This window comes from Panthera pardus, unplaced genomic scaffold (genome assembly GCF_024362965.1).
Source record: "Panthera pardus isolate Hobbes unplaced genomic scaffold, ASM2436296v1 HiC_scaffold_16, whole genome shotgun sequence".
NCBI lineage: Eukaryota > Metazoa > Chordata > Mammalia > Carnivora > Felidae > Panthera > Panthera pardus.
This window is the reverse complement of record NW_026526721.1, coordinates 28,947,897-28,974,502: the sequence shown is the minus strand read 5'-3', so window position 1 is coordinate 28,974,502 and position 26,606 is coordinate 28,947,897. Positions and strand designations below refer to the sequence as shown.

Sequence of the window (26,606 nt, the reverse complement as noted above, 5' to 3'; positions counted from 1 at the left end):
TTTTAATGTTTATTTATTTCTGAGAGAGACAGAGACAGAGACAGACAGACGATGTGAGTGGGGGAGGGACAGAGAGAGACAGGGAGACACCAAATCTGAAGCAGGCTCCCTAAGCAGGCTCCAGGGTTTTAGCTGTCCACACAGAGCTCATGAACCACAAGATCATGCCCTGAGCCGAAGTCGGATGCTTAACCAACAGAGCCACCTAGGCACCCCAGCAAAGAACAATTTGGGTGAATTCATTGGAACTCCTTAGAATTGGGAAGCATAAGTGTGATTTGACTGTAACAGTGGTGAGGGTTTGATAGCCTCTTTATATTCCATCAACTGCCTGCAATTTCCTAAATATGGCCCCAAAAAACAAAAAGGCCAATGATTTTGGAGACCTTTAATTTCCTTATGTCTGAACTCAACATGGAGTTCCAAGAATAGGGGTTCCAGGTTGGAGCCATCATTTTCTCCAATCTTCTACTAAAGTAGAATCAAGCCAAGAAGACTCCTCAGGGATCAAAGAGAAGCAAAAGACATTTATATTAACTTAACAAACAGCCCTTGATGTCATTTTCCCTTTATCAGATGGAGGAAGATGAGCAGTTTGGTCATTTAGGTCATTCATTTCCTTCATTTGAGGAAGTATAGGAAAAGCATATATGGCTTTTTAAATTTTCTTTTTATTATAGTTTATAATACATATATGAAGAAAACATAAAGCTATGGATTAATTACTATCAGGGAAATAGTCAATTAGCTACCACACCAATGTCAACATATAGCACCTGGAAACCCCTACAGTGTTCTTATCTAATCACCAGCTTCTCCTTTTCCTACAATAATAATAACTACCTTTTAATAAAATAATTTTTTTGCTAATCTTTAGCTTCTAAGGATGCCTCCCAAAACATTACAATTTATATTTTCCCATATAAAAATTGACCCATATTCATGTATCCTTTTATGTATGCTTTTATTATAAACTTGCTTTCTTATAATAATCCAAATTGGGTATGATTCATTATCCATTTTTATATGTTGCTGAATTGGTTTACTAGTGTGATGTTTTATGTAGAATTTTTGTATCCATGGTTATAATAGAAAATGTCCACAAATTTTCTTTTCTGTAATGTCTGTCTCAAGTTTTGACATTAAATTTATGAAGGCTTTTTAAAAAGGTTGTAAACAGTTTCCTACATTTTTTTTACTTTTTAATTTTTTTTTAAACATTTATTTATTTTTTGTGAGACACAGAGAGAGAGAGACAGAGTGTGAATGGGGGAGGGGCAGAGAGAGAGGGAGACACACAATCTGAAGCAGGCTCCAGGTTCTGAGCTGTCAGCACAGAACCTGATGTGGGGCTCTAACTCATGAACTACGAGATCGTGACCTGAGCCGAAGTCAGATGCTTAACTGACTGAGCCACCCAGGCACCCTGGGATTTTTAAATTACAGTTTCTATTTCATTAATAATTATAGAACCAAATTTTCTCTCTTAATTTGTTAGTTTGGTAAATGCTTTTTCTTCTTCATAAAATTTTTCTATTTTATATATCATACCATATAATCATATATTTTCATTTCTGCATAATATTGTTCATTATATCATAATACAGTCATTTTAATACCTGTAGCATCCGTAACACTATCTCCTGTTTATTATTGATATTGTGTCTTCTCTCTTTGTTCTATTTTTTCTCTCAAAGAATATATTAACATGGAGAGTGATATATAAAATTTAAGCATTCTATATTTCCTTCATTTCATGGAAAGAAGATAAAAATGAGATGTTTTACAAGCTTCATGTATGGGTTTCAAAAATATTTCTGATACCTCTGCATCAGAGAACCTACTATGAGAAAAGTGACTCCAAATCGCCAGTTCACTTCTAGAATTTTTCTAGATGTTGGACTGGTAAGTTTTCCCTGATATCCCAGCAGGAATATTAGCCCAAATTACCTAATTCACAATTTTGGAAGGCGACATAGATTTTTTAACATATACAACTGAATAAGGACAAAACCTATTGGTAAGTAAAAGATGCACTCTGAATAGTATTCAAGGAAGAATTAATCTGTCAGATATGTACTGACCCCAAATATCTCATTCAGAAATTCCTTGAGACAGGTGGATATGCAGCATCAAAATTCTGTGTCCCTCATTTGTGATGGTCATGAAAAGATCAACCAAAGGTGCCAAAACAATGTGGCATTTAGTGGTAAGTTAGATCTGATAGGTTGGGTCATCAAAAGATGTTGAGAATGAAAGACAATACAAAACAGTTTATTAGGAAAATCCAAAAAATAAAAATAAAATAAAAAGTAGGAAGAGCTAATTCCAAGGCCATAGGCAGAGCTGAAGTTGGGATTTCAGAAAGAAGAGCTCAGACAAAGAACTGCAGAGCAATTGGGCAGTAGGTGTATCATGTGTGGGAATGCTAAGCTGATATAAGAGCTAGAGATAAGGAAGACTTGAGAGGTTGAGGTATCACACTAGAACTGTGAACCTTAGGCACTGACTCCCTGTGAGATATAGGTGAACTCAGATTCCACTTTAGAAGCAAAACTGTACCCATATAGAGTTAGTCCAGGCATTGATATTGAGAAATTGTCATCTATGGCATTTATAGCATTTGTATCTCTTGCAAAGGCACTGGTATGGATCACCATGAAGACAATTTAGAGGACTATGGGAGCAAATAAATTACCTGGACCAAAGAGAAAAGTAACCTGAGGAAATAGGAGAATCAGAATAGTCTTTGCATCACTTCCTCCTTTCTCCATGGTAGCACCATAACCTCCCCATGCCCACAGTGACAACACATGTAAATTATCAGCTAATCAGAGCAAGAAACTGGTGAAGGCAGGCTCTGGAATCAAAAGATTTCAAATTTTTTGAAATTTTGAAATTTGAAATTTCAAAAAATTGAAATTTTGAAATTTGAAAGCGGCTCTGCCGCTTACTGGCCTTGTGACTTTGACTCTAGCTTCCCCATAAGTAAAAAAGAGATGACATTTACTTATCTCATGGGAACTTAGGAGAATGCCATAATTAATTCACATAAAACATTTAAAACACTGCCTGAAGTATATAGGAAGTGCTCAATAAATATTAGTATCATCAATTCCAAATCAGAAAAGGGCTTAGGGCCATCTAACTTATTCCTTGAAAGTGCCTGTCCAAAGCATTCTGGACCAAACTATCAATAGCATATTTGACATTTTCAGGAAGATAATTAAAAACAATAGAGAAATTATTTCTCTACCTTAGGGGAAGGTATTCTTTACCTGTGCCTGAAATGCTGTTTTCATTTCTAGTTGATAGATATCACAGCAAGAAAATGAGCGGAGAATGGTAACCTAAATACATCAGGAACATTAAGCATGGGAGAATTTGTGATCAAATCAAAATTGTCAATAGCATGAACAAGATGAAGTATTTTTTAATCAAATTTCCGCTTTTTAGGATGATAGGACAGGTCTTGAAACCTGAAGGAGGTAAACTGAAGGCAAAAAGTGCCATGTTAACACCATAGGATATCACTAACTCCAAGAAATACCACTTGTGGGAAACATAATCATTTTATAATTACAGACTCATCATCACTTTATCCACTAATCTTCCTCCTTTTATGTTCTCCGCATCCCAATGTCTACATCTCCTTTTCATTTTCAAGTAATTAAGCAATAAATCCTACATTGTTACCATTGATATCAGAATGGATGACATCCACAAACTTTGCATCAGTGTAATCTAATCTGAGATCACATGGCTGTCCAGAGAACTTTGGCCCAGCTGGGTCAAGACCTGAAATTCAAGAAAGAAACTATCAATCAATTAAGCAACTTCTACTATAGTGTTTATTAGATCATATGTTTGCATTATTATATTATAAACATAAGTCTATACAGCTTTAAACTTGTCTAAAAACTAATCTAAATATAAATGAAATTGGATGAATAGCAAATATCTTCATTATCTGAATAATTTATACCAATCTTCCGAGTTTACCAACAATCTAGTGTTAAGCCACACTAGAAATGCCTCAACAAAATATTGTAGGGTTTTTTTTTAGCATTTTTATTTAAGAAGTACTTAGAGATAAACTGGTAGTATTTTTATAGTTAATAAGTAACTACTACTTTTCCTGGAGGGGAAGGGGAATGAGTAATAGCCTGGTCCTATCTTGAACTTCATGCCTTACTAGTTCATCCCAGATCTATCTGCAGTTCTAAAATGAATTTTAAGTGCCAAATACAATTTGTGGTGGGGTATAAAACATAATTATTATTATGTTATCATTTATTTTCCACCAAAAGCTTCCCATATACACACAAGAAGAGAAAAATGTATTAAAAGTTCCATGGAATATAGATATTATTTCTGGTGCATGTGAAATTCTACATAGAAATTCTAGGCTCATGACCTACTGGCAACTGTCAAAAAGGGGCAAAGAGGTAAAATTCAACACCTTGAGAACATCTGTGCAATGGGAGATACACTCATCTCAAAAAAGAGATTTTTTAAACTAAAATATAATGTTGCTCATCCCAAACCCTTCTATTTTCCCTAGTGTATTTAGCCCACTTGATTGAATGAGGCAGAAACTTCTCTTTTCATAAATAATTCTGATGTAGAACTACTACACTTGCTGGAATTTTAAACCCTGATGATTGCTTGACATGTGGAGCCATTCAAACTGGACTAATGTGTGAATAAACACACTTTAACATAAAGTAGGATTACTGTGATGGTTGAAAGAGAAATAGGCTTTGGTTGCTAGAAAGCTTTGCATAAATCCTGGCTTAGCTGTTAAGAACTTTTTGACCTTCCTACATTCATTCAGTTAACCTGTTTTCGTATCTGTATAACAGGGATATTACTAAAACTGATCAAAGTAAGAAAGGTATACTTAAAGTTTGTAAAGCTCTTACTTATGCAATTTATTCACCTCTCCCCTCCCCCTTTGCTTCACTTAATACTCTATTACTTTTATTAACACTCAAAATCATTATAAATCTTCTACAGACACATATCTCAATAATTGTTTTAAAAAAACAACTATAGGGCACTTGAGTAACCTGACTATAGGGCACCTAGGTGTCTGACTCTTGATTTCAGCTCAGGTCATGGTTTGGGTTCCACACTGACAGTGTGGAACCTGCTTGGGATTCTCAGTCTCCCTTTCTCTCTGCCCTTCTTCTCATGCTTTCTCTCTCTCTCTCTCTCTCTCTCTCAAATAATAAACCTTTTTTTTTTAAGCTAAATTGGTTGGGGAAGGATACTAACTTTCTGGTTCTAAAATCACCACCATTCCCAAAAGGAAGCATGAAAATCCACGTCAGCATTATTTGGCTACTAAACTTTCTGCATACAGGAACTCTGTGAAGGAAAATATGAGAGGAATCAGGATCTAGACTCCCTCAAGCCTGGTTGTCAACTCCTGATTCTCTCTTCTGATGTTCAAGTAAAATTTTTAAAAGAACTGAAATATGTTAATGAAAATTAAATACATGGGTATATATTTAGTTAATACATGAAAAAAGTTTTATAAAAAAAGAGTTACAGAGGGAAGGAGGCAAACCATAAGAGACTCTTAAATACTAAGAACAAACTGAGGGTTGATGGGGGGTGGAAGAGAGGGGAAAGTGGGTGGTGGGCATTGAGGAGGGCACCTGTTGGGATGAGCACTGGGTGTTGTATGGAAACCCATTTGACAATAAATTATATTTAATATAAAAAAAGAAAAAAAGTTTTATATTTAATGAGTCAAGCTTTTCTCTGGATTATTACAATAATAGGTTCTTAAAATTCACATGGAGCTGCAGAAATTGATCTTCCTCCCACTTCTATATGAGCACTTCAACACTGCTTAGAACTAAACAAGAAAGAAGACTTTAGAATCTAACTAAAACAAAGGCGAGCATTGAATATAATATAGAAAAAAATGTGCATCATTTTTACTGTTTAACTATTGTGCCTGTTAACTTGTAAATAAAGTAATTTCTCATGGTTAAAATTATGCTAAAACACTAATTTTATCAAAAATATTTTACCTGTTATTCTTCCAAGTTGACCTTGAAATATCTTTCCAACAAATCCACTAACATGAGCCCCTAAGCTCATACCTATGAAATGAAAATTATCAAGAGTCGCTCCATGGTTCTGCAATTGAAAAAGAAGTGTTATGATTTTCATTTCAGAAATCACAAATTATGCCTTGTGCATCAATATGATAGTATTCACTATTTTTTTTCTGGTTTAATACATTTCTGGGAGATAGAGAATGGGATTTTATAATTTCAAAACAACATATTGTTGTTCAAATTTTTCCATAAGATATCTGATTTTTCTCAATATATTTTTAGTAATAACATTAAGCTTTTAAAAACCTTTGTTATCTATTATCTAAAATAGTATATGCAAAATAATACATTAATTAATAAATAATTTTGTAATAATAGTAATAGACATTAACAGGTACTTAACTTGAATAAGTGTTTTATAACTATCATATTCACATTAACTTGAATAAGTGTTTTGTAAATCTCATATTCACACTAGTCCTACGAGTTATTTATTTTTATCCTATTGCCCAAAGTTATTAAGAGCACATATTAAGTGTTGAATGAATAGTTTGATAATGAGTTGCCCAAAGCCAAATATACTTATTACTGTAAGGGAAAAAGATGGACTTCAAGTCCAGGCCTATTTAACTCCAAAATATATACTAATCTGCCTCCTTGTTTTATCTGATCATATTGTGTCAAAATCCCTAGGAAGACTGGAACAGTGTGAATTATCATTCTCATTTCAGAGATGATAAAATGAGACTCATGGATTTTAAGTGATTTCCCAAATCCACAAGCTGGAGAGTGATGGAATCTGATCTTCCAAGCCCAAGTTTTGAGCACTTCTTAGAGTCTTAGCCCTGGAGGGCCACTAGGGAGCTAACAAGGAGGGAAAGTTTCTCCCACCACACTCTCAGAAAGCAGGTTATGGTCCATTCAGCAGAGTGACACATTTGATGGCTTGGAGAAAGATGTGGAACATTTACTGCCAATGAGAAACTAGACCCAGGCTTTCCAGCCACAGGTTAATTTTCTTCAAATTTCTCAGAGCAATGCCCAGAAACCTGAAGGGGTATTGTTGTCAACTTTAGTGTTATTAATCTTTTCATTTTTTTTCCTTAATATAAAGCCTCTTTCTAAATTTCTATATTTAATAATCATATTTCCAACACTTTGAAGTACATGTTTATTAGAGAAAAGACCACTTCTATAAGCAAAAATCAGTTATGTAGTTTACAGGTGATAAGAACAGGTGAATCAATTACCTCCTCTGTCTCTCTATAGAGAGATGGTTTGGTTTTGTCCAAACTTGGGGATGTATAAATTATACTGATCCTGATTTTTACTCAGATTATTTTATGCCAGGTCCTGGCTAAGAATTAATGTCATTTTATACTTATATAAAATATTGTCATAAAGTTTGATTATCTGAAATATATAGATAAATAAATGAGGCAGAGAGATTAAACAATTGGTCAGAGTCACACAGAGGATAACAGATTGATTTGATCTTTGAACTCCTCCAGTCTGACTCCTAACCATTATATGTAACTGCTTCTTGGATCAGTTATGCTTGCTTAGTTTTAAGAGAGTCTCTTAAAGCACAACTGAGCAAGTTGAGTTGAGCACAACTCAAAACAGATTTCAAGCCCATGAATGCCCCAGAAATTACCTTTCTTTCTCTCAAGCGCTCATCACCACCACATCTCTCTCTAGAATAGACACTGATCGCCATATGGGTTGACATAGTCAATGTAGATGTAAATTCCTGATAAGCCCAAATTAGCCTCAATTTGTTAGACTCATCCCAACCCTGGACCTAAATGCTGGACAAATCTAAATAGTATTAAGACTGGTCTCGAAGATTGGCAGAAGTATGCAAATTTTTAAGATGTTTTTCCCTCACTTTTACCAATTCACACTCAATTAACTATAAACATATTAGCCATACCTTAGAAAAGAACTTAATGATTATATAGTTTATCTCCTTGGTGCACAGAGAATCACTACCTTAACCTCAAGTCAGTATAGGTAAAGTTACAAAAGGATAAAAATCTTAAAAGATTGTTTTAAGTTTATTTATTTATTTTGAAAGAGAGAGCACGTGCAGGCATGCACGCATGTGAGCAGGGGACGGGCAGAGAGAGAGGGAAAGACAGAATCTTAAGCAGGCTCTGCACTGCCAGCACAGAGACCAATGTGGGGCTTGAAGCCACAAACAGTGAAATAATGACCTGAGCTGAAACTAAGAGTCACTTAACTGACTGAGCCACCAGGTGCCCCCAAAAATCTTAAAAGATTTTTAAGACAAAATGTAATAACTAAGTCTTTAAGACATTTCTTCTAAAAATAAGACAGTACACATCTACGTATGGCATTTATCCATTTCCACAAAGAAAAGATGGCTGTAAATGGTAGCATATAAAAGCAATAATTCTTAATGCTTATAGAAAAAAAAAGTATTTATCTTACTACCACTCTGTGGTATTGCATAAAACACTGTATATTGTATAACATACGTTAATATATAAAATTCTTACCAAAAGAATCTGAATGTATGTACCCAAAGTAGCAGCAACTTTTCTGATGTTTTTAACTGCTCTGTTGTAAATAAAAGTTGTAGCACCCCGGTTCCAGTCTACTACAATTACATTCAGATCCTCGTGATTCAACAAAACCTTTAGAAAGTTCTGAAGCCATTTAGGAGTGGAGCCCATTGGTCTGTATCCATGAATAATCCAGACTGTTTTCTTGCTTGTGTTGAAATTAACATTAAGTGAGTTATTCTGCTCAAACAGTGGCTCAGCACAGGAAGGGTTGTTTCTTGTATACATCATCAAAACAATGTCCATTTGGGGAGAAAACAAGTCTTTGATGGAATGCAATATGTTTAGCTGAGAGAATTCAAGGCATGGTCTTTTATTCTCTGAAATTGAAAAAAAATTCAGTCAAGCTGAGTACTGGGATAGTATTTGATACAATTCTTATTTATCTGTACAAAACAGCAATGTTGTGACTAAAATCATTAATATTGTTAGTAACGAAAGTATTATTCACACCAGTAAAAGTACATAAATTGATTGTGAGCTTTAAAAGAAATTCTGCAGAAGAATACTTACATGTGAATAATAATCATTCAAAAATATATTTTATCTAATTAGCGATCAAATAAAAAATCAAAACAATATGGTATAAGTTTCTTCCTATCAAATTAAAGAAAATGAAGAAAATCATATTAATACTTAATACTTGTGAAGGTAAATTTGACACATAATTATATAAATGAATGCTAAGAGTATAAATTGGTATAACATCCTTTCCTTTTAAAATTGAAATTATGTGGTACACATTCATAATCTTAAAAATATGTATTCTTCCTCACTTTCCTTCTAGGATTTATATTAATGAAATAAACAATTTGTATTAAATATAAGACATTAATAACAGGTTTATGCATAATTGTACAAAAATTTAAAACAACTTAAATATCATCATTTAGTATTTTCTACTTTTTTTAAGTTTATTTATTCATTTTGAGGGGACAAGAGGACAAGTGGAACAGAGACATAGAGAGAAAAAGAAACAGAGAGAATCTTAAGCAGGGCCCATACTGTCAGCACAGAGCCTGATGTTGGGCTTGAACACACAAACCATGAGATCATGATCTGAGTTAAAATCAAGAGTCAGACACTTAACCAACTTAGCCACCCAGGCACCCTGTCATCTTATAGTATTTTTATCAATGCATGCATCCTATATGTCTGCCTATCTATCTATCTTATGTACCTACCTACCTATCTATCCATCCATCTATCCTACAAGGAAGTAGGGAAGAAAATAAAATATCTAAGCCAAATCAATAGCAAGAATCATAGCTAGGCAGTGAAACAATGGCTGCTTTTTTAATTTTCTTTTCCATAGGTTCTCAGAATTGTAATTTCTTTCAAAGTAAGCATGTAATCCCATTTGTTTTTATTTCTAAAAAGAGAGAGAGCATGTGAGTGGGAGAAAGGGGCAGAGGGAGAGAGAGAGAATCTTAAGCTGCTTCACACTCAGCGTGGAGCCCAACAGGGGGCTGATATCAGGACCCTGGGATCTATGACCTGAGCTGAAATCAAGAGTCTGATCAACTTACTGAGCCACCCAGGCACCCCTCAATTTTTTTTTTTTATGAGAGCATATGATTGTACTGTTTCTGGAGGTTTTACTTGTTAAAAGATTTGGGAAACAATTTGCCAGTATATATCAAAAATTCACAAAATCATTAATATACTTCATGTCAATAATTCTACTTCTAAAAATTTATCCCAAGAAAATAGTCATTTAATCATATAAAAAAGGAATAAAGATTTCAATTAGGAGGAGAAACAAAGATTGGGGACAGGAAATGATGATTCAAGTTAAAAATCATCGTTTTACTGGAATGGGAAATAACTGGAAAGGGAGAGGGTAGCAGTTACAATAACTAAGGAAATAATTGCACACCAGGGTGTGCAAACTGAAAGACTCAACACAATCTAGAGGAAATCAGTTAATTAGACTCATCAAGAGACTTCCTAGAAACTGGTTTGGGTTTTGATGAAAGAGAAAAATATCCTAAAAACATCAAGGCAGAAAATCCATGTTAAAAATAGAGGAACGAAGTCTTGATGACTTCAGATTTGCCTTCCGAAGCAATACATTAGACAGATAAAAGTGTAATGAATGAAGGTTATAAGTGGAAAAGTTTGTGGCCTAAGAATTTTATATCCTCCCTTAAGTGCACCACTCACAAATGACACAGTACAGTTCCCGACATCATCATTGTTAAATAAGTGCTATATTTAATGAAGACCAGATCCACAGAAACTCACAGTATAAAAAGATTGAAAGTGAGCATAGAAATAGGTTAGACACCAATATAAGTGTAAATATTAAAAACTGGGTAAAACAAATGCAATATCAAAAGGCATTCTTATTTGAATGCTTGATAAGAATATTTAAATATTAAGACAAGTCAATATACTAATAAGATGGGAATTTCAGTTAAAAGTAGTATCAAAAAAGTAGGTGTGGATAAAATTCTTTAACTGGGGGATTCAAAAGATGTCAGTTATTTTTAACATATAGTTAAATGTGGCTTTAAAAAGATATTGAAACCTGAAATGTTAAACCCTGTACTATGTAAAACAGTACATGTAACTTTGTACACACTAAAAACATAGAAGTACAGCAATGTATATATATATAAGAAAAAATGAAAAAGAGAAATATAGAAAGTTAAATCCATGAAAAAAAATAATACAATTATACTAGAGAAAAAAATATATGATATATACATACTTATGTAACTGTATAAAGATTGCCTATTCAAAAACAAAGAATCTTCAGTTTTCATTAAAAAAATGACACTTAGCTATAAGTTATTTAAAAGAAGTACACAGAAATTTTAAATAAATGGGAAGGTATATTCTACACAAAATAAAAGGAAAGCTGTTTGGTATACTAGATTATAAGGGTGGCTCCAATTCATCCCCCTTTCCTTGCCATGGAAAATAGGATCTTGGTATATACAATACAAGCAGAAACTTAAAATGGGCTTATACATTGCGGGGTTGGCCTCTCCTACTTTGGCCATCACCATGAGAATATCACTGGTCTGGCCTGTTAGAAGAAGAGAAAGAGGTGTAGAAGAGCCCAGCTCATCAAGTTCCCAGCTGGTCACCCCAGGTGACTGACAGCCAGTCAAAAGCAAAACATGCAAGTGAACCCAACAGAAGAGCAGTGCTACCTAACCACAAAATCCCCACCTGACTCCACAAGTATGACTAATGCTGCTTTAAGCCAAATGCTACTGAGGGCCTGGGGTTTTGTTCTGTTCCATGGTGTTTGGCTTTACTGTGACATGATATAATTTATTTCACTGGTAATATTAATATCAGGTACAGAAAATAAAAACAAATGTCTTTAAAAGATAATAAAACGTTACACTAGTATACAGTAGAACTCCTAAAAAAAAACATTGAACTGAATTATGGTAGATGTTAGGAATAGAAAAATAAAGTTCTATATATCTAAAACTTATCAGAATTCCCAATAATACTGTCATATTTCTCAGCAGAAACTTTGTAGCCCAGAAGGCAGTGAGATGATATATATTTAAAGTGATGAAAGAGAAAAACTTTCAACCTAGAATTCTATATCCAGCAAAACTGCCCTTAAAAAAATGAGAGCTAAGTTAAGACATCCCTAGACAAACAAAAGCTGAGGGAATTCACTACCATAGACTTGGCTCTACATGAAATAACAATGGGAGCCTTCAAGTTGAAATGAAATGGCATTATACAATAACTTAAAGTCATATGAAAACATAAAGAGCTCTGGAAAGGGCAAATGTATAAACAAATACAAAAAATAGTATTTTTAAATTTTGATTTATAACTCTTTTTATTTTCTACAGAATATAAAAGGCAAATGCATAAATACAATTATAAATCTATGTTAATGGTATGCAATATAAATACAAAATTTGTGCCATCAACAACTGAAATGAGGAAAGCAGAGCTATAAAGGAGTAGTTGTTTATGTAAAAGTTAAGTTTTTTATTGAAGTCTTTATTTTTTTGAAGTTAACTTAGTATCAATTTAAAATAGATTGTCATAACTTTAGGATGTTACAAGTAATCCCTATGATAACCAAAAAGAAAATAATCTATAGAACATATACAAAAGAAAATGAGAAGGGAATCATAATGTGTCACTAAAAAAAAAATTAAATACTAGACAGTAATGGAGGAAATTAAAGACAAAAATGAGCTCTAAGACATATAAAAAACAAATAAGAAAATGGAAAAAAATAAGTGCTTCCTATCAGTAATAACTTTAAATGTAAATGGATTAAACCGCTTAATAAAAAGAAATAGATTGAAAGAGTGGATAAAAAACAACAACATCCAAGTGTATGCTGTCTACAAGAGACTCACTTTAAAGACATTCATAGGTTGAAAGTGTTAGGATGCAAACAAGATATTCAATGCAAAAAGTAACTGAAAGAGAGCAGGGATATGAAGAGATATCTCCACACTCATGTTCACTGCAGCATTATTCACAATAATCAAGACATGGAAACAACCTAAATTTCCTTAAGTGAATGAATGGATTTTAAAAATGTAGTATATATACATAATAGAATTTATTCAACCATAAAAAAGTAAATCCTGTCATTTGGAACAGTAGATAAAACTAGAGGGCATTATGCTAAGAGAAATAAGCCAGACAGAGAAAAATAAATGCTGTATAATATCAACTATAAATGGAATCTAAAAACAAAAACAAAAAACAAAAAAAAATTTCATATTAACAGATAATAAAATGGTGGTTACCAGAGGCTTGGGACTGGTAAATGTGGAGGTACAGTAACTTCCAGTAACAAGATAAATAAGTTCTTAGGATCTAGTGTGCATCAGGTGACTATAGTTAATAATACGATACTGTATATTTGATTATGTAATAATATAATATTGCATACTTGAAAGTTGCTGAGAGTGAATCTTAAGCATTCTCATCATGCACAGAAAAAGTGTTAATTTTGAGAGGTGATGGATGTATTAATTATCTTGATCTTGGTAATCATTCCACAATGTATATGTGTATCAAATCATCACATTGTAAAATTTAAATATACACAATTATATTTGTCAATTATTCCTCAATAAAGTTTGGGATAAGAAAAGAACAGAGATTGGGACATCTATACTTCTACCAGAGAAAATAGACTCTAAGTTAAAAATTCTTACAAGAGATAAAGAAGGACATAATAGAACTAAAACCATAAAACTCTTAGAAGAAAATACAAGAGAAAACCTCAAGACTTTGGGTCTCAAAATTACTTTTTGAGAATTACCAAAAACAGCACAGACAATAAAAGAAAAAAGGATGAAATGTACTTCATCAAAATTAAAAACTTTTGTGCATTGAAGGACATTATAAACAGAGTGAAAAGGCAATCCAGGGAATGGGACAAAATGTTTAACAATCATATATCTGATAAGGGATTTATATTCAGAATACATAAAGAACTCCCATAATTCAATAACAACAAACAACCAATTAAAAAACTGGCAAAAGATTTGAATGGACATATAGATAAGATATACAAATGGCTAATAAGCACATGAAAAAATGCTCAATCTCACTAATCATTAGAGAAATGCAAATCAAAACCATAATGAGATACCACTTCAATTCCATTAGAATCTGAAGGTAAAAGATGTAGCTACTACCAAGAAACACAAAATAACAATTGTTGGCAAGAATGTGGAAAAATTGGAATGCTGCCCATTGCTGATGGGAATGGAAAATGGTATGGTGGTTCCTTAAAAAATTAAAAATAAAATAACAATATAATCTAGAAACTCCACTTCTGGGTATACACCTAAAAGAACTGAAAGCAGAGACTCAAAGAGATATTTATACCACCATGTTCATAGAAACATTATTTATAATAACCAAAAGGTGGAAGCAATCCAAGCATCCATCAATAGATCAATGTAAAAACAAAATCTGGTATACACATACAATAAAATATTATTCAGCCTTAAAATGAAAGTAAATTCTGACATGTGCTGTAACACGGAAGAACTCTGAAGACATTATACTAAGTGAAATAAGCCAGTCACAAAAATACAAACACTGCATGATTACATTTACATGAGTACCTAAAGTAGTCAAGATAGAGAGACATAAAATAGAATAGTGGTTGCCAGGGGCTGGGAAGGAGAGGAAAATGGGGAACTATGTTTTTTATAGGTATAGAGTTTCAGTTTGGAAAGATGAAAACATCCCGGTGATGGATAGTGGCAATGGTTGTACAAAATGTGAGTGTACTTAATGCCACTGAACTGTAAAAATTATTAAAATGGCGATTTTTATATGTGTTTTACCACAATTAACACAAAATCTTCTAGAATCCAATTCCTGTCATGAAATATATCAGATTCCATACTTCTCTTACTTCTGTAAACAACTCGAACAGTGGATAAAATGTGTATATGAAACTTTAGACACTGGACAACAAAAAGCACAGAACTGTGATCTCTAAAAGAAAAGAAACAAATTATGTGAACACTATAATCTAGTAGCTTCCTGCCTGGAGATAGTCTCCCTTAGTGCAGAAAGTTTGGACCCAAGGAGAGCATGATGATGTTACCAAGTTGGGGAGAAAGATCAGGGTTTGGGGAGAGTAAAACAACTAGAATTTCTAGATTATATGCTGCAAAAGAAGTGGCTCTACAGAGGCAGAGGCTTGAAATCTGCAGAGGGGTCCCCAAGAATCGGTTGCTGTATACAGACCTATGCATGCATAATGTGAAACTCCACAAAGAGCTGTAAACTGAACAGTTCCAGAGGTCACAATGCTCTGGGAGACAATGAAGCCCTGGCTAGCCAGAGTAGAAAGACCTTAAGGAACATCATGGACATTCAACAGAGACCCTAGAAAGGTCACATTTGGTTTTAAGAGAGCTAAACTAGCTCTAGAGTGAAAGAGACTCATCTTTTCCTCTTTTCATTCTCTCAACTCTACTTGCTTTGATTCAGCTTCATTCTCTGGCAGGCAACAGGCTATATGTCTGTAATATTGAGAGAAAATATTAATGATCTTGAAGTAAGCAAATATTTCTCAGACAAGATTACAGTGAGTGTGAAACATAAACGAAAAAGGTGATAAATTGGACAGTCATAATGAAACATGTCTGTTCCTGAAAAGACACTCATCGTTAAGAATGTGAATATGTAGGCTTGTAATATGTACACCTGAAAATCACCTGTATCCAGAATATGGTGGGGTGGATGGAATCTGAGTGTTTATATACACATATACGTTAAACACACGAACTCAGTTTTTCAGAATTGTCAAAATAATTGAAGACACTTAACAAAAGATGGTATAATGGCCTAAGATCCATGCTCAACATCACTAGTCACCAGTAAAATATAAGTTAAACTAAAATAATAATATCACTACACACCCACTAGAAAGGCTAAAATTAAAAAGACGGAGGGGCACCCGGCTGGTTCATCCAACTCCTGATGTCGGCTCAGGTCATGATCTCTCACTTGGAGAGATCAAGCCCCGCATCAGGATTTTCTCTCTCTCCCTCTCTGTCCCTCTCCCACTGGTGCGTAGTTTCTCTCTTTTTCTATCAAAAATAAACTTTAAAAAAAAATATGGACAGAACCAAGTATAGGTGAGGATGTAGGGCAACTTGAAGCATCCTTCATTGCTAAGGGAAGTAACAAAATGATATATTTTGGAAAACCATTTAGCAATTTCTCAAAATACTAAGTATATACTTTTATGACCCTAAAAAATCAGTTTCAATTGTTTACCTCTGAGAAATAAAAGCATTTGTCCACAACATGTACAAGCTCATAGACATTTTTTCATAAGGACCCCAAACTGGAAAAAACCTGCATGTCAATAAAAGGAGTATAGATACACAAACTGTGGCATAATTATACCATGTAATACTACCCAGCAATAAAAAGGAATAAGCTGCCCATACATGCAACAACTTTGATAAGACTCAAAAACATGATGATGAACAAAATGTTCCACAAAGAAAAGTACATGTTGTTTAATCCCATTTTTATGAAATTCTCGAAAAGGGATATTTAATCTAGAGTATCAGAAAGCAGGTCAGATTTGTTTAAAACCAGACAAGGAGAGGGGGTTACTTGCAAAGAGCTAACTTTTGGTAACTCAATAAATATTTTATTTTTTGATAAGACTGTTACATGCCATGTAAAATGTGGTGCACATATTTTTAAAAACTCATCAAAGTATACTCTTAAATGAGTACATTTTAGCATATATAAGTTATACCTCAATAAAGTTAAAAAAAACTTATAGTAAAGTTCTAATTTTTTTACAAAACAGAGAAAAACATAAAGCTTAATCATTTTTAGAAGCTAGAATATCTCTAATATCAAGCATAACAAAAATAGGGCAAATATCCACATAGATAGATACAGGAGCTATAAATTACTACAACTCATGTAACAATTAAAGGCAAAATTCCCAAATAACACACTCACAAGCATACACAGTCCATAGCACAGTCCACAGCATAAAACTAGAACAAGAGTTAATACTATATTATATAAATTAAAAATAGAAGTATATTTTATTAAAATGACAAAATATTACCTATTACATGCCAATAACGATTGTCGTATTAGTGATGAAACATTAGTGACATTATTTCCATTAAAATTAAAAAAATATAAAACATCTGCTGTCATACATTCTTCTGTCTAACTCAGCAACAATATAAGAAAAAGAACCAAACTCAACACCTGAAAGACAAATAATCCAGTGAAGAAATGGGCAGAAAACATGAATAGACACTTTTCCAAAGAAGACATCCAGATGGCCAACAGACACATGAAAAGATGTTCAACGTCACTCATCAGGGAAATACAAATCAAAGCCACACTGAGATACCACCTCACACAGCTCAGTGGCTAAAATGAACAAATCAGGAAACTACAGATGCTGGTGAGAAGGTGGATAAAAGGAAACCCTCTTGCACTGTTGGTGGGAATGCAAACTGGTGCAGCTGCTCTGGAAAACAGTGTAGAGGTTCCTCAAAAAATTAAAAATAGAACTACCCTATGATAGCTAGTAGCTAGAGTCAAACCACATGAGACCCTTAAATACAGAGAACAAACTGATGGTTGACGGGGAGGGACAGAGAGGGGACATGGGTGATGGGCACTGAGGAGGGTGCTTGTTGAAATAAGCACTGGGTGTTGTATATAAGCCAATTTTACAATGAACTATTTTTAAAAAATTCAAAAAATAAAATAAAAAAATTCAAGGCCCCCCAGCAAAAAATATATATAAGAAAAGAAATATAATCATTGGGTACAGACATAACTTGCTTAATGTGATATATTCTATTAAAAATATGAAAACAGAAACTCAAAAAATTAATCCAAGGGGAAGTTTTAATATACACATATAAAAGAGGCACCTGGGTGGCTCAGTTGGTTAAGCCTCTGACATTGGCTCAGGTCATGATATCACAGTTCATGGGTTCAAGCCCTGTTTCAGGCTCTGTGCTGACAGATCAGAGCCTGGAGCCTGCTTCATATTCTGTGTCACCTCTCTCTCTGCCCCTCTCCTGCTCACTCTGTGTGTGTCTTTCTCTCTCAAAAAATAAATAAAACTAAATGGGCACCTGGGTGGCTCAGTTGATTAAGCCTCTGACTCTTGGTTTCAGCTCAGGTCATAATTTTGTGGTTTGCAAAATCAAGCCCCACACTGGGCTCTGCGCTGACAGTTCAGAGCCTGCATGGGATTCTCTCTCTCCCTCTGTCTCTGCCCCTCCCCCCGCTTACTCTCTGTCTCTCTCTCAAAAATAAATAATCTTGAAAATTTTTTAAATAAATATTAAAAAATAGATATATAAATATATAAAAATCATTAGCCTTGGCTCATATTAGCAATAGTCAATATAAAATATAATAAAATTATTAAAACCCACAAAAATATAAATATTAATAATATTGCTGCAAATATATTTTATATTTACAGTTCTCCAGCTTTTCTTTTTCAAAATTTCCCCCACAGTAAGTGAATTTTTGGAGCTAACCATAAAGATATGCTCTCCCTTCATCCTAGACCAATTTGAATACCCAATCAACCTAGACCCAAGATTAGACCACAGGGGAATGTAAAATCCAAACGGGTCCATTCAGGACCCTTTGGGGTGGGTGGATATAGACCATGGGAGAGAAAGTGGCTTTCTTTCCAGATTTCAAGCTATAAGGAAATAAATCCTGAAGCTACATACGGTAATCTTTTTTTTTTTTTTCAGTACTTGGATCCAGTGGTATTTAATGCAAAACTTTTCAGTTATATGACATAATAAGTTCCATATACATATATATATGTATATATATATATATGTATATATGTATATTACTTAACCATCAAAAAGAATGAAATATTGTCATTTGCAACAACGTGGATAGAGCCAGAATGTATTATGCTAAGTGAAATAAGTCAATCAGAGAAAGACAAATCCATATGATTTCACTAACATGTGGAATTTAAGACACAAAACAGATGAACATATGGGAAGTTGTGGGGGTGGAGAGAGAGGGAAACATACCGCAAGAGACTCTTAACAATAGAGAAAAAAACTGAGGGTTGACAGAGGGAGGTGGGTGGGAGATGGGCCAGATGGGTAATGGGTACTAAGGAGGGCACTTGTTGGGATGGGCACTGGGCGTTGTATGTAAGTGCCGAATCACTGAACTCTACAACTGAACCCAATATTGCATTACATGTTAACTAAACAAAATTTAAATATAAATAAATAAATAAATAAATAAATAAATAAATAAAGTTCCTTCTTTCCTTAGCTAGTTTGAACCAGGTTCCTATGATTTGCAAGTTAACTAGCCCTTTGAAAAGAGGAGAAGAAAGAAGAGAGAAAGAATGAAGAAAAGAAGGAGGAAAAAGAGAAAAAGAAAGAAGACCAGAAGGGATAGAGAAATATACAGTGCCCCTAAAAGAAAAACAAAGCTTAAAAATATTACAAAGGAACCTAAAAGATTTGAATAAACACTGAGATATACCATGATCCAGAATGGAAGATCTATTATCACAAAATCAATTCTACTCATATTAAATTTATATGTGTAATATGATTCTGAATTAAGGTCTCAATGAGATGTTTCCAGGGAGGGGATAAATGCTCAAGGAAAATGAATGATATTTTAAAGATAATAAATGGGCATGATTAAAATTATGTTTATATTATAAACTAATTAAAAAGAGGCCCTGAAACTGCATCAAGAATTGATATACAGGTTAATGAAACTGAATGGGAACACCCAGAAATAAACTATATTACCCATAATAATTATGGCAATCCATGGTCAAAGATAATGGATTTTTAAATAAACAATGACAAGGATAATTGATGTTAGCCTATTTAAAAATGCCATGTATACAGATCTTTTACATCTTTGGTTAGATTTATTCCTAGGTATTTTATGCTTCTTGGTGCCACTGTGAATGGGATCAGTTTCTTCATTTGTCTTTCTGTTGCTTCATTGTTAGTGTATAAGAATGCAACTGATTTCTGCACATTGATTTTGTATCCTAAATGTCCATCAACTGATGAATGGATAAAGAAATTGTGGTTTATATACACAATGGAATACTACGTGGCAATGAGAAAGAATGAAATACGGCCTTTTGTAGCAACGTGGATGGAACTGGAGAGTGTTATGCTAAGTGAAATAAGCCATACAGAGAAAGACAGATACCATATGGTTTCACTCTTATGTGGATCCTGAGAAACGTAACAGAAACCCATGGGGGAGGGGAAGGAAAAAAAAAAAAAAAAAAGAGGTTAGAGTGGGAGAGAGCCAAAGCATAAGAGACTGTTAAAAACTGAGAACAAACTGAGGGTTGATGGGGGGTGGGGGGGAGGGCAGGGTGGGTGATGGGTATTGAGGAGGGCACCTTTTGGGATGAGCACTGGGTGTTGTATGGAAACCAATTTGACAGTAAATTTCATATATTAAAAAATAAAAAAATAAAAAAAAATTAAAAAAAATAAACGTGAAAAAAAATAAAAAAATAAAAAAATAAAAATAAAAATGCCATGTAAAAATTAAATTATATGACCTAGAAAAATATAGTTAATATGTACATGACCTCAGTTTGAGGAATGACTTTTTAGCATAAAAACAAAAGAAACTATAAAGTAGGAGACTAATAGGTTTCACAGCACATAAATTTAAAACTTCTGTACATAAAAACTATATACCAGCCAAAAGACAAAATATATAAGCTAGGGAAATATTTTCAATGTAAGGTAGGAAAGGAATTGATATGCTTACAAGTAAGTATAAATGAAGAAAAAGAATACCCACCTGAATACCAAGTGAAAGATATAAACAAATATTTTATAAAATAAAATATGAAAATGGCTCATAGAGTTATCAAAATGTACTTAATCTTCTTAAAAATCAAATAAAAATTACAATAATATTTTCTTATCATATTTTTATTATACCCATTAATAACATCAATTTATATCACAGGACTTTTAACAGTGAATATTTGAGAATCAACTAAATGCACAGAAATGAGAGACTAGAAAAATAAATTAATGGTGTATCCATATGATGGGGACTGTAAGCAGCAACCAAAAAATTTATATAATCCATATATATGTGTGTGTTAATATACAGTTGTAAGTTTTATCTGTTATATATATGTATATATATATATATATATGTATATATTATATTAAAAACATACACATTTGTGCACACATACATATTTATTATAATAGAACTGATAGGAAATAAAACAACTTAGTTATTGTCAATATTGGAGTCGTTTTTTCTGTATTTTTATGTGTGTTTTCTATTTTTTGTACTTCACCATTTTCTAAATGTTCTAGATCTAAAATATGCATTAATTTTACACTAATGAAAAATGATTTAAATAGGCTTCAATTAATTGATAATGACAATAGCAAAAATAAGTTAACAGCAAAAGGATGAATATATCAAGAACAGAAAGGCAAGTATCATTTTTTTAAATCCTATTTGAAAAATTAACAAATTGAGGGTCTAGAGAATACAGTAAGTAATTCTATTGTGGTAAGAAATTCAGTAGCAGGGGCACAGTATCAGATTCCATTGCCAAATATGTAGGGAGATGATGACTCTAGTAATCTCAACAGAGGTACACTGAGAAAGAATTCTGAAAATCTTCTGAGACTTCAATTCTAGAAGCAGTAAAATTGTTAAAAAATATCAAAGACATATGGTGGAATTAGGATAATCATTCTAAGTTGTTCAGTTGTATCTCTGAAATATATTTCCATTACAGTGACAATGGCTGTGATGAAGACAAGGGGATCAAAATGGACAGAGTCCAGAAACATGGACAGTGCCCTGGACATGGGCAGCTGAGACCCAAGTGCCTCTAGCCTCCTCAAATATCTCTTGTGACTCTGAGTAAATCTTCTCATCTCTGAGTCTTGGTTTCTTTAAATGCAAGGAGTTGAAGCAAATGCTCCCTATGACTTGTATTATTCTAACATTCTTTGATTCCAAACCCATTTTCATACTCAGTAAGCTGCTAAGACCAGTTAGTCTGCCTTGCAACTTTCAGTGTTGACCAAGCCAATAACAGAGGAGCCTCAAAACCCAGCCAAAGAAAGCCAACAATCCCAACACATTCTGGAAAGGTCTACTGCTACTTCCTTTGATAATCCTCTGATATCCCACACTCACCCTAAAAAGACTCCATGAAAACCTCTTTTCTCTTTTCCCCATTTCTGAAAACAAAACATATTTGTTAACACCTATAAACAAAACCATCAATGATAGTAATAATGGCTAATGGTTATTTAGCACTCACTCTGTGTTGGGCACTGTGGTGCTTTTGTATTTGCTATCCTTTCCCTCATTTTATATATGAAGAAAGGTCACACAATTAGAAGCAACAGAACATTTATGAGTGATATCTGAAAAGCATAACCATATTCACAGCACAAGTTACTATGTAAACAGTTGAGCAACATAAGTTCACTAGCTTAATTATACTCATGTGTAATAAAAAGAATGAAGACCTTTGGGGGCTAGCAAAATATCAGGTACCAAACAGTAGACTGACTTTATAGCTACAAAATCAGAGATTTTTATGGTCATAGAGCCAGTTAAGACACAAAACTGTAGGTAGAACTGTAATATCTCGGGAGGCTAGAGGCAGAAAGCAAAATTAAAGGTAAAAGTATCCTTAATTTTCTGATTCTGAAGCAATCAAAGCACATTTAGAAAACGTACACTTATTTAACAAGTCATAAGTAGTCCAGATATTCAATCCACAACTCTTCCAACTGTGCAAATGTTTGGAAAGTCGTTAAAAATGAAGCTGACTACACACAAAAAAAAATAAACTTGATGTCTGATAGGTCTTGAGGCCAAGAATTCTCAAGCATGGTTTTAAAAATGGGTGTAAAAAATGACTGGGAACGTTTGTTCAAAGTGTACTTTCCTGGTCCCATCCCCAGAGATTCTGGTTTGGTAGGTAAATCTGCATTTTAAAATGCATAACCCAGGGGATTCCGATATAGGTAGTCCATACAAGTCTACCACAACTGTGTACAGGTAGATATAACATGAAGACTTATACCTGGAAGTTAATCTGAGACAATTACAGAGAAAGGGTACATGGGAAGAAAACAGCAGATTATTCTAACCTAATTTATAACTGACCAAATCATACTTTATCTCCTTTGAGTTTTCAATGCAGTGAGACAGTATTATAACTTTTACTTCCATTTAAAAATGAGGAAACTGAGGTTCACAGGAGCTAAGTGATTTGTCTGGGATTATAAACTGCCAGGACTTGAATCTGGGTCTTTTAATTGCAAATTCCATGTTCTTGCATGTTCCCCTTATTTTAAAGACACTTTGGTACAATAAATTGTACCAATAAATTTGGTACAATAAGTTGCTTGTAGTCATCTGATTTTAGCAGATCAGTGGAAATGAATTACTAGTCATATCAGATTTTTAAATACAAATTATACAAATTTACATAAATTGTACGAAATTTTTATACAAATATATAAATTTTTATACAATTACATAATGATGAATTTATTGAGTCCATGAGCTTAGAATGCCATGAGTTTCAGAAAGACCACTGCCCTACAAACAGCCCACTAAATAAAGATCTACAAATATCTATACTCTCACTATTCAAAGTGCAGTCCCATATACCCACAGGCATCATCTGGGAGTTTATGAGAACTGCAGAATCTTGGACTTCACTTCCTGCCTATGGGATAAGAATTTGTATTTTAAACAAGACTCCCAGGTGTTTTGTATTACATATATGATAAGTGCTATCTATCATCTTAGAAAAGTGACTCCATTTTTCTGAATTTCACTTTCCTCAACTGTAAAATGAGAAAGAAGAATTTTTTTTTAAGTTTCTTTCTTATTTATCTTGAGAAAGAGTGAGAATGAGCAGGAAAGAAGCAGAGAGACAGAGAGAGAGAGAGAGAGAGAGAGACAGAGAGAGAACACCAAGCAGGCTCCATGCTAACAGCATGGAACCTGATGCAGCGCTAGAACCTACAAACCGTGAGATCATGACCTGAGCTGAAATCAAGAGTCAGGTGCTTACCTGACTTAGCCCCCTATGAACCCCTAATTTATCTTTAATATCTCTTCCAGATTACCGGAACAAGAGAATTGGCAAACTATGGTCAGAAGGCTAAATCCGGCTGGCAAGATAAGGCAGGTTTTTACATTTTTAAATGGTTGAAAAAAATTAAAATAATATTTTGTGACACGTGAAAATTACAATAAATTCAAATGTTAGAGTCTATAATAAATTTTATTAGAACACAACCATACTCATTAATTTACGAATTATCTACGGCAGTTTTCACATTATGATGACAGAGCTGAATAGATGCAGCAGAAATCATATGGCCCTCAAAGCCTTAAATATTGATCAACCGGCCCTTTACAGAAACATTTGCTGCCCCTTGCTATGATAACAGCAGCAACTACAACTACCGTTTAAGCACTCATATGAGCAAAAAACTGTAACAAGAATATATATTCATATAATTTGAATATATATGCATACTGCTACATATCTGTACAGTTTGTTCAGCTATCTCTTCATTCCCATTTTTTCCATTAAAAATTTTTTTAAAACATTTGACTAATCTCAGTTTTTCAGAATGTTTTTCCTTTGTTGAAGGCAGATATAACCATATAATGATTTTCATGTTGAGGAGTGTGAGGATTGAGGAGATGCTAAGAGACATCTATAAGAATCTCTAGCAGAGAAGGGAGGAGAATGTATGGTTTAAATAAAACATACTTACATGAAAGTAATTACTGAAAATTCACCAAAATTCCCTAGGCATGTGGGATTTCGAGGAAAATGACAGAGAGCACAAGAGTTTGCATGGGTTACAAATGATTTTGAGAACAGATGAATTCTTTACCTTATTTTCTATTTACTGTTATTAATATCTAAAAGGTCTTCTGTTCTATTTCAGTCAACAGAGACAGAAACATACTTAGTAATTATATCTGAGGGTTCCCAATTGAAAAATTAGGTAATTCCTAACTACTAATCAAAACAATAATCTTAGAAAGTCTGCCACATGAGGTTGGAGTAGAAACTATGATACTAAGATAATGCCAACTCTAAATGACATAAAAGGTAGGGGCTTAGACTTCAAATTTCTCTGACTTCCAATTTAAGGTGGCACTATCATGCATTACACAAATATAAAATGCCTACCAAGAAAAATCTAAATGAGAAAAAATATAATAAACTGTATATTAACACCATTTAGATTCTGCATTTGAATATAAAACTCAACATTTCTAGAATTTATGATAAACTCAAATATCTAATTGAAAAGAAACAAGAAATAATTTGAATTTCTAGGTGATATTTTAAGGTTATTCAAGTATGCATTCAATAATTTTTTAAAAGAAAATTTAAAACAAAATCATCTGCCTTTGCAAGGGACCAAAATCTATATGCATCATGAATTTTAAATTTATAACATTATCATAAAGTAGAACAAGTACTTCTACTTTATTACCAGAAAGAAATAAATGATATTACTAACATTAGTAAACTTTATTACCATAAATCTGTAAAACAGGAGAATAAAGTTCTACTTTATTACTATAAACTAATTTTGGTTTTAGTCACACTTGAGCATAATAGGACAAAAAAAAAGTTGTAGTATACGTTTACTTGTTAGTTTTGCAATTGACAATTTACCTATGTAAACATTTTCCTCAAAAGTAAGATTATTTGAGCATTCAAATTGAAATAAGATGTTTATCAAGTCATGATTTTCAAATATTGATTTAATTTCTCTATTACTGAATTATTCTGTCTCTTGAATATTTGTTCTCTATTTACACCTTCTAAAAGGTTTTCTAGTTATTAACTGGAAATTAAGTAAAATACAGAATATAAAATTTACCAAACACACACACACACACACACACACACGCGCGCAAACTTTATTCATAATTAACCATTTGATATAGTTAGTATTCACAATCATACTATTTCCTTTCATACCATGATGTCACAGAATTTTTTATCCCAGAATCAAAATACTATACTCATTATTTGACACACAATTTGGTAAGATAAATCAAATTATTAAGTTCTTACCAGATCTTGCCCAGCACATCAAACAAAGAAAAATGTATACTCTCATTTGGAATCCAGTAAAAGTAAAAGCAGCTCTGAGATTCAACACAAAAGAAATTCTGAAATTCATTAAGATGTCTCTTTTGTAAGATTGTCAGAGTCTGGTAGGTTTTATCATAAAAGATCCCTGATCTTTTGCTCCTCCCTGTTTGTTGAAAAGGTAAGGTAGGTTGGTTTTTTTTTTTTTTTTTCCCTCTCATCTGGCTTGTGGTTGTAAGAGGATTTTTAAGTCAAAACTCTGTAATAAGT

The 26,606-nt window shown here is 33.3% G+C and overlaps 1 protein-coding gene across 7 annotated transcripts in view; it reads right to left on the bottom strand.

The window, feature by feature from the left end:
• The window catches only part of LIPI (lipase I), a 70,698-nt gene that overhangs the window by 38,412 nt on the left and 5,680 nt on the right, over positions 1-26,606 (bottom strand). For all 7 annotated transcript variants that reach the window (XM_019467732.2, XM_053903189.1, XM_053903187.1 and 4 more), the window contains exons 3-5: positions 8,603-8,988; positions 6,048-6,156; positions 3,697-3,798 (exon numbers count right to left, since the gene is read on the bottom strand). In XM_019467732.2, the coding sequence (XP_019323277.2) occupies positions 3,697-3,798; positions 6,048-6,156; positions 8,603-8,914 (523 nt within the window). In that variant the 5' untranslated portion in view covers positions 8,915-8,988. The remainder of the gene's footprint in view (positions 1-3,696; positions 3,799-6,047; positions 6,157-8,602; positions 8,989-26,606) is intronic.